We start from the raw sequence: 16,258 nt of genomic DNA on the forward strand, positions 1-16,258 counted from the left end.
GAAATGCAAAGAGTGGATACAATTACTACACTAAAGTGTTTCATGTTAAACAACCCCCGAATTATAGGTTTGCACCCCTTTGAACTGGTCCCTACAGTCTGAGTAGCCATTTTGTCTCTTGTCTTCAGCAGTGTCAGCTGGTAGTGAGAACAGTAACCTCCTGTCGAGGTCATCTTCCCTTTTCAGAGTCACAGTTTTCCGACAAGGGGTCACTGTCTGATTGTAGGCACTGACCTTAAGTAGATTTGTGTAAAAACAGTCAGTTTGGCATTGACCTCCTAAAGGAGTCCTGTTGACCAGAATACATCACCTTCACAGGCTGTAAACAATTTGTCACCCAGTGATTTTGATTTATTTTTGTTTATTTCCCTTTGGCTTTCTCATCTTTGCCTTCTTGCTCGTGTTTTTCCACGATTGGCTTTGTTACCCGATCGTAGGAGGGTGGACAAGCTGCTGTGGACATGGTCAGATCAGTCTTTTCTGTAATTGAGTTTTCATTTATTCTGTCAATTACCATGTCTTCTTTTATAAGAAGATTAGTCCCACCTTTGATTTTATTTTTGTTATATGTAAATGAAGCTTGCTTTACAGTTCGCTTTAAAAGGTGGCGCCTGTATGCACGCTGAATAATAACAGCAGACACCTCCTCTTGTTTTCGTCTTAAAGTCGTAGTTATTGGCTGATAGGAAACCTTTGATGGGTTGGAAGCCATGAATCGCTCTTCCATCTGTATTCGGAGAGCATCCATCTCTCCACTCTCCCCCAGAACCCGCTTCGTAAAAGCAAATAAGATGTCAAGACAGTGGATCCGGTCCCCACTGACCATAGGCAGATCCATGGCAATGAGCTGGACTTTGTTCGGTTGTGGCAAATTGAGCGGAGGTTCAAGAGCAGCTGCAAACTGAGAGAGTTTTTCAAATTCCATGAACTGGGTGGCATTGGGATCAAACTTCTCCCAAACCTCGTAGAACATCTCAAAGTCATCCTCGCTCAGGGGCTCTGCACTTTCTTCAGTAGCAACACTGAAGTTCTCCAGGATGACAGCGATGTACATGTTCACCACGACCAGAAATGATATGATGATGTAACTGACAAAAAAGAAGATCCCCACAGATGGGTTCCCACAGTCTCCCTTAACTGAGCTGCCAGGGTTAACTTTATTAGGGTCACAATCGGGTGGTTTACTGTTGAGAATAGGTGCTAGCAATCCATCCCAACCAGCAGAGGTGGTAATCTGGAACAGGCAGATCATGCTGTTGCCAAAGGTCTCGAAGTTGAACATGTCATCAATTCCAACCTCCCTCTTAACATAGGCGAAGTTGGACATCCCAAAGATGGCATAGATGAACATGACCAGGAAGAGCAGGAGGCCGATGTTAAACAACGCAGGAAGGGACATCATCAAAGCAAAGAGCAGCGTGCGGATCCCCTTGGCCCCTTTGATCAGACGCAGGATTCGGCCAATCCTGGCAAGACGGATCACTCGGAACAGGGTAGGGGACACAAAATATTTCTCTATCAGCTCAGCCAGAAACATACCTATGGATAAAAGATCAGTGTATCAACCAGTGAAGAAGTTATCCATTAAAATAATATTTAAATTTCTGTTAAGGCTCCCAGGTAAAGTTCAGAGTACTGAAATTCAGTTATTTAATCTTCAATTTTATATACAGACAATACATACATATATTATAGATAAACCTTAATTTCGGCATTCAGCATTAAATTCAACTCAGTATTTGCTGTGAACTAAATTCTGTCCACCCCCACCCCCCACCCACCCTACCACCAAATTCATACATTACAGCCCTAACCCCCCAAGGTGGTGGTATTTGGAGATAGGGCCTTTGGGAGATAATTAAATTTAGATGAGGCCATGAGGTTGGAGCCCTCATGATAGGATTAGTGCCCTTATGAGAAAAGGCAATAGAGAGCTTGCTCTCTCTTTCTCCCTGCCACCTGAGGACACAGTGAGAAGATGACCATCTACCAACCTGGAAGAGACCTCTCACCAGAAACCCATCATGTTGGCACCTTGACTTGGACTTGTGGCCTCCAGAACTCTGAGAAAATAAGTTTCTCTTGTTTAAGCCACCCAGTCTGTGGTAATTATTACGGCAGTCCAAGGTGACTATGACAATATTCAATTGAATAAGGATTTTATAGTACCTTTTGTCTTTGAGGGATATCTATAGACTAGTTTTAGCTTATACAAAATCCCAAGACTGAATCTAAAAAAACAAATTAAAAATTCTCAAGTCCATCTTAAGAGCAGTAGCCAACAGTATACGTACACATTTATAAGAATTCAATGATTTTTTTCTGAAAATGCCAAATCATATATACCCTCTATTCAGTCCTTCCCCATCTAAAAGTATCTGCAGTTTTTAATGCTGTTTTCATCTCTCCATGAACTTGATGCTTCCCTAAGCTTCTACTATAATATTCATATATATATATATATATATATATATATGTAATACATATATATATGTATATATATGGTCTGGTGCATTTCTAAAAGGGTTTAAGCTGATGCTGTTTCTGGTTTCCTGTGTCTGACACTGGTCTCTCAGCTCTCTTCCTTAAATCTTCTTTCTCCATTTGCCTTTAAAATAATGAAATAGTGATTGAGCTGAAAAGGATCTCAAGAAATTAAGTACCTTTGAGTTACACTACCTCATTCTGTAAAGAGTAAGTAAGCATGTGTGTGTGTGTGTGTGTGTGTGTGTGTGTGTGTGTGTGTGTATGAGTGAGAGAGAGGGAAAGAGAGTGAAAGAGAGGTGAATACAACTAAGTACCCTATCCACAACTAATTATACCACAGATTACTGTGGGAATCAAATGCTACATACAACATATGAGTTGGATAGAAAATCAACTTCTTCAGAGGGAGGAATGGCATAAAAATCTGCCTAACGGAGGCACCCCCTATTGGATGGTAAAATATTGACCCAATCATATTATTATCTGGTTTAGGAAAGAATGAATACTTCAGGCCCACAGGCAGACTTCTTCACTTCACTGGAGCTAGAGTTGTATCTTGAATGAGATGAGCTATGGGTCACGTGACTTGTTTAACATTCCAGGCTTTGAAGTGTATGACTGATGAAATGATGTTCCATGCCACATCACTTCTTTTGTGCATCATTACTATAAATTTCAAGGTAATCTACAAAATATCCCATACCCTGCATTAAAGAACTTACCATCTGCAATTGCTGACATTTTGTTCTTAGCTTTATTCTCTTTTCACTCTATGCTCTTCCTTATTTGCCACCAGCTTCCACTCATGTATACATGCTAATGACTCTGTGTCTATGTCTCTGATGCACTGTCTCTCCTGAGTACCAGACTAAATTTCTAGTCCTCTCTTCAACAGAGCCATTTAGATATTGTATAGACTATTCAATCTCAACAAGTCAAAAACATTTCAATCTTAGTTAACAGCAGATTTCTAGTTCAAATCAATGAGACTTTGGTATATTGACAAATAATATACCTAGTCTAAAATGCACAGAATAGGATACAATACTCTATGCATAGCAGGAGCCTCATTTTGTAAGAAAGAGAAACACACCAGTATGACATACATCAAAATTTTCACAGTGGTTTTCTCTGAGTGGTCAGATAACCCCTAATTTAAACTTGATTAGTCTAACTTTTACTCTTATTGAGCTGAACTTAAGAGACCTGAAATAATTCTTACCTACAATGGAGAGAATGACAACCACAAAATCAAAAATATTCCAGCCTATGGTAAAATAATAATGGCGGAGAGAGATGAGCTTCAGCACACATTCTCCAGTGAACAGCACAATGAACACCAGGTTGATACGTGACAAAATGCTAGTCACATATTCACTCTGATCGTCAGTTTCCACCATCATTGTGACCATGTTGAGACAGATGAGAATCATGATGCTTATGTCAAAAACTTGTCTGGTTACGAAGTCAAAGACCATTCCTTGGAATTTGTTCTGTAGAGAATCAGAAATGCTTTTAGCAACAGAGGTGTTTTCCTGTACACATTAGCTTCTACATAAGTATTTTCTGCACTAACTGACTGTCTAGTATTATACCTAGGAACCACTGGCCCTGAATTTTGTAAAAGATGGTTTATAGCACATTGTTCTTTAATTTAGTTACCTAAATTGCTATTTACCAAAATGTATTCCACAGAATAACAATCCCTTGTCAAAAGGGGATTTCTGATAAGAAACACTGCATACTATACGCTTCTCTGAGAGGCACAAAATGCATATTGATGTATTAAAATTACGAGAAGTTAAGAAACCTGCTTAATTTTGTTATACCAGAATTTCCCATGATCAGTTGGACCATGAAGCAGTTTCAAAATATAGTATCTAATAACATTCCACTTGCCTTATTCTCAAAGAATTGTTAGAGGGAACTTGTCATTTTCATGACACACCTATAACATTATGCATTTAAAGTCCATGTGTGGCAATACTGATGCTCTTCCACCAACCAGTCTTTGCTGACATTGTCACACACAGAATGCTGAGTGTACACAGGGATAATCAGGCCAGAATGACATTCCTTATGCTTTGATGTCACAAATTCATGTCCCTTGTCACTGATCTATGGTTCTGCTCCCTGGTTCTGCCACTGTCATTCACTACAGGCCATTGTCTGGCCCATTTCCCTAGGCCACTGAGGAATTTTGAGGACATCGTCTATCTTACATTTTTCCTACACATAGTTGACTCATTTTCACTTCCAGTGTTAAGGCTTAACAGAGGACAGTATATGTTTTTCATCATTCTCAAGAAGGCAAGTGTTGGCTAGCACAATATGAATATTCACTAGCATTTTATTCCCTAAAGCACCCCAGGAGTTGTTTTAACCTCACAGGTCATCATCATAAAAATCAGTACAATGTGGGATAAGGCTCCTCCATTTCACGGCAGTTGTCTCATTGGTTCATCATGGAAACATGACATTGGGTTATTTATCATCATGAATTGTACTTATTGACTCTGACCTCTGTAGACATTAGTAATTTCTAACTTTATAGCCTTATATATGAATGTTAGATACTAGAAGTCTTTCCTTCTCCAAAACAACTGGTACCTCTAATGAAAAATAAAATGGAAGTAAGGTGTTATTTCACTCAACAATTCATCAACTTGTTAATCTATCAGAAAACTGCATGTTTTTTAACCCCATCCAAGATTACTCTTCTAACATTCTTGAGTTATATGATCAAATTCCTTGTGCATATCACACTGCCTATGTGTCCTTTGCCATTTTTTTTTTCCTTTTCCATTTTGTTTGGATTCTAGTTGTGTAATTCTAAATGGCTTGAAGATAAGGGTGCATTTTCTGTTTCTTCTTTTTCCTTTTGGTCTCTCCCTTTAAAAAATAATTTTTACCATTACCATAAAAGGTATGAATTAATGATGCTCTAAAAGTGGGAGAAATCTTTGCTGCTCGAAACGTTAGCTGCTATCTCTTCTGTGAGAAAACCCATGCTAGTTTTGTTTTTATATTTTTTCCCCCATATCATTTGATATTTCTTACCCCTGGTCGAGGTATAGGCTTTTGAGGCTTTTTTGATCCTAATTTTTTCATTGCATTATAGTATTTCTTCTGTTCTTCTGTCATAAAGATGTCTTGACCTCCAAAGTATAGAAAAGAAAAATCAAAACTGGTTAAAACTGTGTCCCTTTGTACATAGTTTTTTTTTTTTTTTGTACATAGTTTTTTAATATTAAACTTAAAATAGGAAAGGGACAGTTAAAAAAGGAAATGCAAAATTCAACCAATTAGCATAATTATGCCTGGGATTTTAAATTTGAAAAATTAAAACTAATTTTTAGATACTATAATCTTATTTATTTCCCACAATCATCCAAAATTGACTTTATTGTTTTCACTATTATTTTATGGAGGAAAAATTCCCAGAATCTGAGAGGTTAAGTATTTTACCCAAGACTGTAAACTCAGGAAGTAGTACAATTTGATTCACTGAGACACTAAATACATGGTTCCTTTCACTACACACACTGCCTTTCAGAAGGTAAAGACAATGATTTTCTTATTCAAATGTAGCAAAGAGTTAGAGTAGGTATATTGCATGATGGTTTAGAGTTACTCACAAAAAGCCACTTTCATTCTGCAAAGAACTGGAGCAAAAGGATGGAAAGGAAACTGGCCAAGTCGGTAGATGACTTAGGGGAAAAGTCAGAGGTCATACGTATGTCAGGTATGTGGTATGATAGGCCAGTAGGTGCAGAGGATTAGACCTCAGGCTAATAAGTGAAACGAAATAGCTTGATAATGACAACGGAGTAATATCAGTAATAATAAAGGGGGCTAAGGGACAGAAATGATCCATAAGTGAAAGAGTCTCATCCAATGAAAGCACTCATATAATAAGAAAACAGACTGAGCAAGTGAGATGAAGGATCAGTACACAAAGGAAGAAAAATAAATGGCAAAAATAAAGGCCTCAAAACATATTCAAACCTACTAGTCATAAAAGACATGAAAATTAAACACAATTTTCATTTTTCAAATATCAAGTACCAAAAAACGAGAGAATGTTTGATGCCAGTGAAACAGCAGTGACCTGAGCACATCTATACGCTTTTTCTTTTTTTTTTAACATCTATATTGGAGTATAATTGCTTTACAATGGTGTGTTAATTTCTGCTTTATAACAAAGTGAATCAGTTATACATATACATATGTTCCCATATCTCTTCCCTCTTGCGTCTCCCTCCCTCCCGCCCTCCCTATCCCACCCCTCTAGGTGGTCACAAAGCACCGAGCTGATCTCCCTGTGCTATGCGGCTGCTTCCCACTAGCTATCTATTTTACGTTGGGTAGTGTACATATGTCCATGCCACTCTCTCACTTTGTCACAGATTACCCTTCCCCCTCCCCATATCCTCAAGTCCATTCTCTAGTAGGTCTGTGTCTTTATTCCCGTCTTACCCCTAGGTTCTTCATGACCCTGTTTTTTTTCTTAGATTCCATATATATGTGTTAGCATACTGTATTTGTTTTTCTCTTTCTGACTTACTTCACTCTGTACAACAGACTCTAGGTCCATCCACCTCACTACAAATAACTCAATTTCGTTTCTTTTTATGGCTGAGTAATATTCCATTGTATATATGTGTCACATCTTCTTTATCCATTCATCCGATGATGGACACTTAGGTTGATTCCATGTCCTGGCTATTGTAAATAATGCTGCAGTGAACATTGTGGTACATGACTCTTCTGGAATTATGGTTTTCTCAGGGTATATGCCCAGTAGTGGGATTGCTGGGTCGTATGGTAGTTCTATTTTTAGTTTTTTAAGGAACCTCCATACTGTTCTCCACAGTGGCTGTATCAATTTACATTCCCACCAACACTGCAAGAGTGTTCCCTTTTCTCCACACCCTCTCCAGCATTATTGTTTCTAGATTTTTTGATGATGGCCATTCTGACCAGTGTGAGATGATATCTCATTGTAGTTTGGATTTGCATTTCTCTAATGATTAATGATATTGAGCATTCTTTCATGTTCTCGTTGGCAATCTGTATATCTTCTTTGGAGAAATGTCTATTTAGGTCTTCTGCCCATTTTTGGATTGGGTTGTTTGTTTTTTTGATATTGAGCTGCATGAGCTGTTTGTAAATTTTGGAGATTAATCCTTTGTCAGTTGCTACATTTGCAAATATTTTCTCTCATTCTGAGGGTTGTCTTTTGGTCTTGTTTATGGTTTCCTTTGCTGTGCAAAAGCTTTTAAGTTTCATTAGGTCCCATTTGTTTATTTTTGTTTTTATTTCCATTTCTCTAGGAGGTGGGTCAAAAAGGATCTTGCTGTGATTTCTGTCGTAGTGTTCTGCCTATGTTTTCCTCTAAGAGTTTGATAGTGTCTGGCCTTACATTTAGGTCTTTAATCCATTTTGAGTTTATTTTTGTGTATGGTGTTAGGGAGGATTCTAATTTCATACTTTTACATGTACCTGTCCAGTTTTCCCAGCACCACTTATTGGGAGTATGAGTGGGCATGTTACCTGGGGAAAGCAAAACACTTTACTCTTGGAATTTATCTTAAAGAAATCATTAAAGGCTCAAATTTTTTCGGCACAAAGGCTTTTGACCAGGCACTATTTAAATTATTAAAGATTAGAAACAACCTAAATCATCAATCTATTGGAAAATGGTTAAGAAAATTATGATAATATGTATATGAAGACTTAACAAAATGGGAAAATACTTATGTTAACTCAAAAAAAATTATAATTATAGACCAAATAATTTCAATAACAAGGATATGTGTAGAAAAAGTTTGAACAGAAAAACATAAAATGTGAATAGTGGTTACTCCTGAGTAATGATATTTCTTCACTTTCTGTGTTTTTGATAATATGCATATATAACTGGGATGATAAAATGGGCTTCATAAGTGATAATAATTAATAAAGAACTGTTCAATTCAAGGCTGGAACTGATAGTTTGTAATTAACATCAGGGAAAATGAAGTGGGAATACACAAAACGAGCCAAAAAAGAATTAAAAAATGTGAAAAGAAACACTAGAAGAAGCTTACCTCTCATGCCTAATTTACTGCAAAGATTTTAAACGTTTTTGCTGGAAAATATATTTCAAGGAGGTAAGTTGTAAAGATAAAACAACAGGTTGACTCTGGGAAACAGGTGTATGCCTGGGTTCTCTTCTAGTTCTTTTTTTTAATTATTCTTTTTCAAAAGAGAAAATGTGGTACCTGAGTATTTTTTCTTTAAAGAGGAGAGAGATTTTGTGAACCTATGCACAGGAGAATGGAATACACTCCTTCTTGACTTTTTATACCATGAAAGACATGGGCAGTGAATGGCAGAGGGAGAGGATGCAAAAATAGATTTTAATATATAATCCCATTTGGTTTCTGAGTTAAAGTACTCATTTGGTGTTGAAAACTCTTCAAATAATTTATTACCTCAGTGGGAGAGAAAATATTAGAAATACTTATCTTCTTCTTTTGCTGGTTGAAATTATCTATGATGACACCAATAAACAGGTTCAAGGTGAAGAAGGACCCAAAGATGATGAAAATAACAAAGTAAAGATACATGTATAGACTTTCCTCATACTTAGGCTGGAGTTCCACCTACAAAAGGAGAATATTTTGTAAGATATTACAATACATTTGATGCTGGTAGTCACTGGTGTTTTTCATGAGAATAGAAAAGAAAATTTCTAGTAACACTTAAGCAGTACTTTTCTTTATTTCCTCTAAATCAGCTACCTCTAAAAAATAAATCTCTGAAATTAGCCTTTGGGATAATTTTTTATGTGAAAAACAGAGTGTTCTCATGTGAAAAATACAGTATGATGATTTTGAAATGTATTTTTTTCTAACTATAAATACAACTAATATCTTGCCATTTGGACAGTAGTGTACTAAATTTGGGAATTTTTAAGGTATTGCATTTTAATAATTTAAAAATTAATAGCGAAAAAAATTTTACATCAGTAAATATGCATAGACTATTTCAATGATTATTTTAGAAATAATCATTCCTGATGCATGAATTTATTTAGCAAATAAGAATTGAGTTACTTATTTCGATGTTTGGCATCCTGCCTATAACATTATAACATTCATTGAAATTTTCAGATTGAGTAGACATAATTGGACATGGTATCTGCTAAATCCTCAACTGATAATTTAATCTCTAGATTGTACTCATAATAAATAAGCATTTGAGCTTTTACTTAGCACTTAGTAAAGAGGTAAAGGAGTCACTATAGATAGTGCCCTAATAGATTCATGTCCTCCTAAAGATAACAGAGTTAAAAACCAACCAAACGCACAAAACAAACACAATAAGTAACAAAGTGAAATAACTCATCTCTGGAGGATATCAAGAAAGTACTCAACATAAAACTAAAGCCACTTATGGGAAATGCACATCAAGAAAGATAAAAGTGTGCTTATCAGATCAGTTTAAAGATTCCAGGGGTAAAGTTCATTCTTCATGATTATAGAAGATGGGACTTCAGAATGGAAAGATAAAGAGAAAATACTAAATTTTACAAATTTTGAAGAGCAGAGTTGGAATGAGCATGGATTTCAGTTCTCTTCTTGAAGCCTGAAAAAGACTATTGTAGGATAAATCAAAAAAGTAGGTCTTAGGTGATAGAAACTTAAAGGAAACTGTTGATCACAGAAATGATAACAGTCTCTGTAAAGGCCCCAGTAAATTTATGGATGCTATAATCATATAAAAGAATGGATTTTAAAGTGACTATTACAGAAATCTAATTCTGCCTAGACAACATCCCTAACTTGTCTAATGTGGAGGGTAAACTACTGATGGTAACCATGTATTTCTTCACATTTGCTCCAGCATGCCAATATTATTATTGATTATATAATTGGTAGATAAAAAGGAAACAAAATAGAAAAATAGTTAATAGATGGATATTTGTTAGTTATTAAATATACTCATGTGTTACATTAGTTTGACTTCCATTTTGATATATCTTACTAAGATCTTTCTGATAAATATTTGAGTATTAACTTGAGTCATACTTTTCCCTTTTTAAAAATTCGTTGTAGAATCATTCCATTTAGCTGATATGCTCTGTTAATTTTAGTGCCTAATCAATATTGTGAAAAGACTTAGGATGTAAAGAATACTTACATTTCTGGAATCAACTGCTGCATACATTATATCCATCCATCCCTTAAATGTGGCCTATTAAAAAGGACATGCATGTTTTACTTTGGAGTAAAAATAATTCAGACCTGATGTTTAATAAATATTCTTCCTGATATATTTCTTTAAAAGGAACATTTTTAAAAGACATCTCAAAACAAATTTTACATGGATTTTGGACCAACAATATCTCAGTAAGTCTCTTCATTTCTAGACCATATAATAAACAGAATGGTCATTTGATATAGCTTCCTGCTTGATAACCAACTCACAAATACTTCTCAGTTCTTTTTTATTATTATTTTTTAACACCTTTATTGGAGTATAATTGCTTTACAATGGTGTGTTAGTTTCTGCTTTATAACAAAGTGAATAAGTTATACATATACATATGTTCCCATATCTCTTCCCTCTTGCGTCTCCCTCCCTTCCAATCATGCAATATAAAGTGCTATCAAGATTTGGCGGAATACTTTTAGAAAGCTTTACAAATGCCAACACATTTGGCAATGTTTGTAGCAGCAAAACAACTACAACTTAGACCTGACGATCATCCACTAAAATCTATCTACAAGGTGACAAAGCGACTGAAAGTTTATGATTTCTCTTGATTGTAACACTCTAAGGATCATACAGGTATACAAAAAGTCAGTTGCAACTAACATTTTAAGAATTTTAAAGCATAACATCTAGAAATAATCCTATATTCCACTTTCTTCTCTGTAATTTTTTAAAATAATACTCCTTTTTTTTTTTTTCTGTTCGTTTGTTTTGTTTTGTTTTTGGGGTTTTTTTTTGGCCATGCCACATGGCATGTGGGATATTAGTTCCCAACCAGGGATTGAACCCTCGCCACCTGCGTTGGAAGCACGGAGTCTTAACCACTGGACCGCCAGGGAGTCCCTCTTTGTAATTTTTGATGAGAGTGAGTTAATTTGGGTAAGAGAAGTGAAAAATAGTACACTTGGTATTCCAAGTGTAATAGCTTACAGTAATTTGTTACTTGCCCTAGGACATGAATTTTGAGCCCTACGGGCCTGAGAGGATTATTCCTTAGTGAGCAAATCTAGCAAAAAGCTTTCAGCATCTGTATCTCAACACATCTTTGTTTTTATAACACTAACACTTGTGAAGTGGTAGATGTCATGGGAAGAAAGCCAAGTAAGGGTGGTTGTGATGGCAGTGAAGAGAAAGTAAAGTTTCTTATCTAGAAAATAGAACTTATTTGTCTATCAAAGAGGGAAATGTTGAATGTGTCAATGTCTGAGGTCAATGACAGAACAAGTTCATCACACACTAGGTACAGGAACAGAAAAAAGTGATTCAAGGAACCATTTCAATGAATTGCTAATCAACAGAGAGATGATTCTGTATAAAGCCAAGAATAAATCAGTACTTCAGTATTAGAATTTATTTAATGGCTTCATACAGGATCTTTACCCCTTGTTTAGCATTTTAAGGGACTGCTTGAAATTTTCAATTTTTCTTTCTCAATTTTATGGAGGAAGTGATATAAATTAGTGATATTTACAAGTGTGGTTATTAGTTAAGCGTTAGGATAAGGGCCCAAGGAAATATCATCATGTGTCTATGCTAATATTTAAAGAAATCATACTTGCCAGATTATAAAAATCTCTATTTTAATTGCATAAGCGTTCAGAGTAAGTCAGAAACATCTACAAGAGAAATAAGAATTTCTAACAAGAAGGTGGAAAGAACTTGTAAAATAATCACAGTACTGACACCTCTGAAAGAGATGCACGAGGACTTTGACCAGTCCAGGTTTGTTTGCTTAATCTCCTGGCTGAACAACTGAAAACACAACCCTGGTGAAACAAAATAGATTTCTTCCCTAAAGACTCTGCAGAACCACAGGAAAGAACTTACGCAGTTTTTTTTTTTTTTTAAGATGAGTTTTCAGTGGCCAAAATAGAACAGTATTTTTACAATGTTTTTCAAACGACCTAGACTGTTTTTACCCACTGCTCTCTTGTGATGCAGCTGCAGTCAGAAGCAGCATCAAATGAAAATGTTTAAGAGGCCACCATCTTCTACATTTTTATAAATTGTGAACTATGTTTCAGTCTTAAAGACCCAGTAGTGAAAACATCAATATTTAGAGAAAAAAAAAAGACTTAAGTAATTGTACTGAAGGACATTTGGGGTGAGACAACAGCTGCTTGTGTTTGATTTCTGTGTCTGAGTGTTACCTGGTATTATTTCATTTTGCTATGAGGATCTAAACCTAAAACCTAAATATCATTCCCCAATCTTCAATCCAAATGATACAATTCAGTAGCAGTTAATTTAATTCCCACCAATTTGTTACAATCCAATCAGGTGTGTTAAGGGTGTATGTTTGCGAGGAGGGGATGATCCATCAGTGAAACAAGCTTTCCAATTGCAATAGGAAAAATAATAGCAAATTTATTGATTTATTAATCAACTTGTTCACATGGGAAGAGAGAGTAATATGAGAAGAAAAAAAGACCTTTGGAAAGAACTAAAATACCTGGCCACTATCAACTAAAATACCTGGCCACTATCAACTATGTCTGCACTGTTTAAATATACTGACATTTCCACCCATCTGGGCTCATGAACTTGTACTAATAAACCAAAATTAGAAAAAAGGAAATATGTTATAAAATTTCTTCTTAGTAACTAAATAATAGTTGTATATCATTACTTTGTTATTATTCCAAACAATAAACACATTTCAGAGAAAAGAGTGTTCACTTACAACTTGAAGCAAAGAGAGATACCCAAATCCTACATTATCAAAGTTTACTTTCACATTTTTCCATCGGGCAGTCTCATTTCTTTCTATTAGTATTAGGCAATCAGAATGATTATTCACTTCGCTGATGTCAAACATGTCACCAGTTGTGGTGTTAACACAGTGGTAGAATTTGCCAGCAAACAAATTTACGCCCATGATGCTGAAAATTAGCCAGAATATAAGACAAACCAGAAGCACATTCATGATGGATGGAATTGCTCCTAAAAGGGCATTCACAACCACCTAATACACAAATGGAAAAAAAGAAAAGTCAGAATTCTTGTTGGTTAAAAGAAAAGACATTCCCCTAGTAATCTTTAGTCATTCTTTTTTTTTTTTTTTACTATCAAGATTATTCTAAGATATTTAAAAGCAAAGTAAAAATGTCTTAAAATGAAATACATTCTTTCATAAGCAATACATTTAGGGAAATGAATTTAGGTAATATATCAAAGATAAAAAAGATTTTAAAAAGAGAGGAGAAAGTACTGAAAAGTTAAAGGGAAAACAAAATCAGAGGAATTTGCTGTCAGATGAAGTCAGAAAAGTTTTATTAGAAAAAGTAAGAATTCCTAACAGAGAAAATTAACTCATTAAAAAAGGCAGTATATTAAAGAATGAAACTAAAATGTTGGGACAAGAGTTGATTTGATTGATATATTTTACTAAACTAAAAATTCAGATGTATAAATATAAAAAATTATTAAATACCTAATATAATTTTGTCCTTAATTATTCATGCATTGCTATGACTAATAATAATTTTTGCATAAGAAGCAAGACAATTTAGCATTATGTATTTCATTAGATCATCACATCGTTTATTTCAAGCTCCAGTCATATCAGTTGTTTCATTTACTGAGTTTAATTTGATAAACTTATTTTAAATGAAACATAGTAGAAATCAGTTTCTTAGGAAAATAAGAAAAGGAGGGATGCCATTTTTGGGATGATAGCTCCTAAATCTGATGTGATTATATCAAGTTCTGTGCTAAATAATTAGCTACTTTTTTTTTTTTAATGGAAGCATTTTTGCCCCTCTTATCTTTATTCCTGGACCACAAATTAAAACTCTGAGTTTTTATATTTAGCAACACTGTAGGGAGGACTGTCCTTGCTTCCTTCTCTACAGTTCCCATTGGAGATGCACATGAGTAGCTAAGAGAGAGATAAACACAGGCCCTAAAATGCTCCTAAGTGGCAGATGATGGATGCCTCAGACTTGAACATTCATAGCTAAGTTGAATTCTACCTGTGTACCTCTATGATTCTTGTCGATCTGAAAGTGGGCCAAAGGCAATAATAAAACCATTAATGACAAAGAGGGGAATGAGAATGAAAAAGTGAAGTCAGTTGAATTATCTAGGCAGATCCAGATGATGTGAGCTATGCAGCCTACCAAGCTGACACATGGTACCTCACCTTTATCTCATGTGGCCGTCTGCATTAATACAACTGAATGAATAAGTCTTTATTTTATACTTCACTTTAAATGTGTGGATACACTTAGATTTCTTTGGATTCAAGATATGAAAGCTGAAATCAAGTTATTATTTATTTCTCTCCTTTTCCAAACATTTTGCCTACCAGCCAGATTAAAAAGCTTTTTCTACTGTGTATACACAAAGCACATGTTAAAATGCATATTTTTTTTGTTTTTTTTTTTTACCTACAACACCCAATTTAGCCCATGAGCAGAACACTGGCTACCTACACCTATTTCTTGAATTCTTTTCACATCAATCTGTAGGTCTCACACTTTTTTCTTCCAAACCTTTCTCACCTCTATCACTTCTCCATTTTCATGATCGCCACCCTAGTTCTGACATCTGTTAGTACATACTTGTACCATTTTCAGAGTCTTCCAATTTCCTCCTTCCTTTCATTCATATAAGATGAATTCATCTCCAACTCTCATTTAAAATTATTTAATGGCTTCCCACTGATTATCAAACATCTTCCTTACCTTGATGTTCAAATCACTTCTCAATCTGCATTTCTAGTTTTAACTTCCCTAGCCACCTAGCCTTCACGCCAATCCAACTAATGTAATTACCATGTGCTAATAACATTACCAGAGAATTGAGATGCCCTTTCCTTTGAAATTCCGTGTCCACTACCTCCCCTTCTGAAACACTCTCCTCACAAGCTGTAGTTCAAGCAGCACTTCTGCCATGGAGCCTCACTTCACCTCTCAGTTTAGCCTCCAAAAGAGAGATGAGTGTTTCCTCTTTTGAATTCAAAAATCAGAATTCCAGCACTGGACAGGACTATAGAGATACTTTACTACTGCATTCTCATTTGGCAAATGAGAAGAATGAGCTAAGCTAGGTTAAGTTCAGAATGTAGACTAGAAATGGCATCTAGTGCTTCTTCTACTCGACCTCACTAATTTTCCTTAGAGTCACTCGTACTTATCCGGTATCCAGATTGCTCTGTGTTAGAGTTAATGAATGGCATTCCCATAATCTTGACAGATGGTAGCCTTTTTTTTTTTTTAATTTAAGATGAAAAAATATATTTGTGAATTCTCCAAGGCTTTGAGTGCCTTGAATACAGGAATATAGCAGGTGCTTTGAATACAGGACTACAAAAGTGGTGATTGAATGAATGAATGAAGTAAAGGTTAGCTTAGCATTTATTGATCAAAATATAATTTTTAAATGCTATTTCTGGATATGGGATGAGAATAAAGAGCTGAACACAAAATAATTTGGGGTTAGCTAATAAGTCTGAGGGGTTTCTTTTGAAACTGGGGATTGGATTTGCACTAAAATTAACTCT

At 35.3% G+C, this 16,258-nt stretch overlaps 1 protein-coding gene across 1 annotated transcript in view; it reads right to left on the bottom strand.

Moving 5' to 3' along the window:
* Positions 1–361: 361 nt before the first annotated feature.
* SCN1A (sodium voltage-gated channel alpha subunit 1) overlaps positions 362–16,258 on the bottom strand; it is a gene marked incomplete at both ends in the record, with an annotated part of 93,624 nt that continues 77,727 nt past the window's right edge. Inside the window, 6 exons of the mRNA XM_082841567.1 lie at positions 362–1,539; positions 3,710–3,980; positions 5,548–5,645; positions 8,996–9,137; positions 10,678–10,731; positions 13,436–13,717. Coding sequence (XP_082697693.1) covers positions 362–1,539; positions 3,710–3,980; positions 5,548–5,645; positions 8,996–9,137; positions 10,678–10,731; positions 13,436–13,717 — 2,025 coding nt within the window. The remainder of the gene's footprint in view (positions 1,540–3,709; positions 3,981–5,547; positions 5,646–8,995; positions 9,138–10,677; positions 10,732–13,435; positions 13,718–16,258) is intronic.

This window comes from Leucopleurus acutus (assembly GCF_964270905.1).
Source record: "Leucopleurus acutus genome assembly, chromosome: 6".
In the NCBI taxonomy this organism is placed as follows: domain Eukaryota; kingdom Metazoa; phylum Chordata; class Mammalia; order Artiodactyla; family Delphinidae; genus Leucopleurus; species Leucopleurus acutus.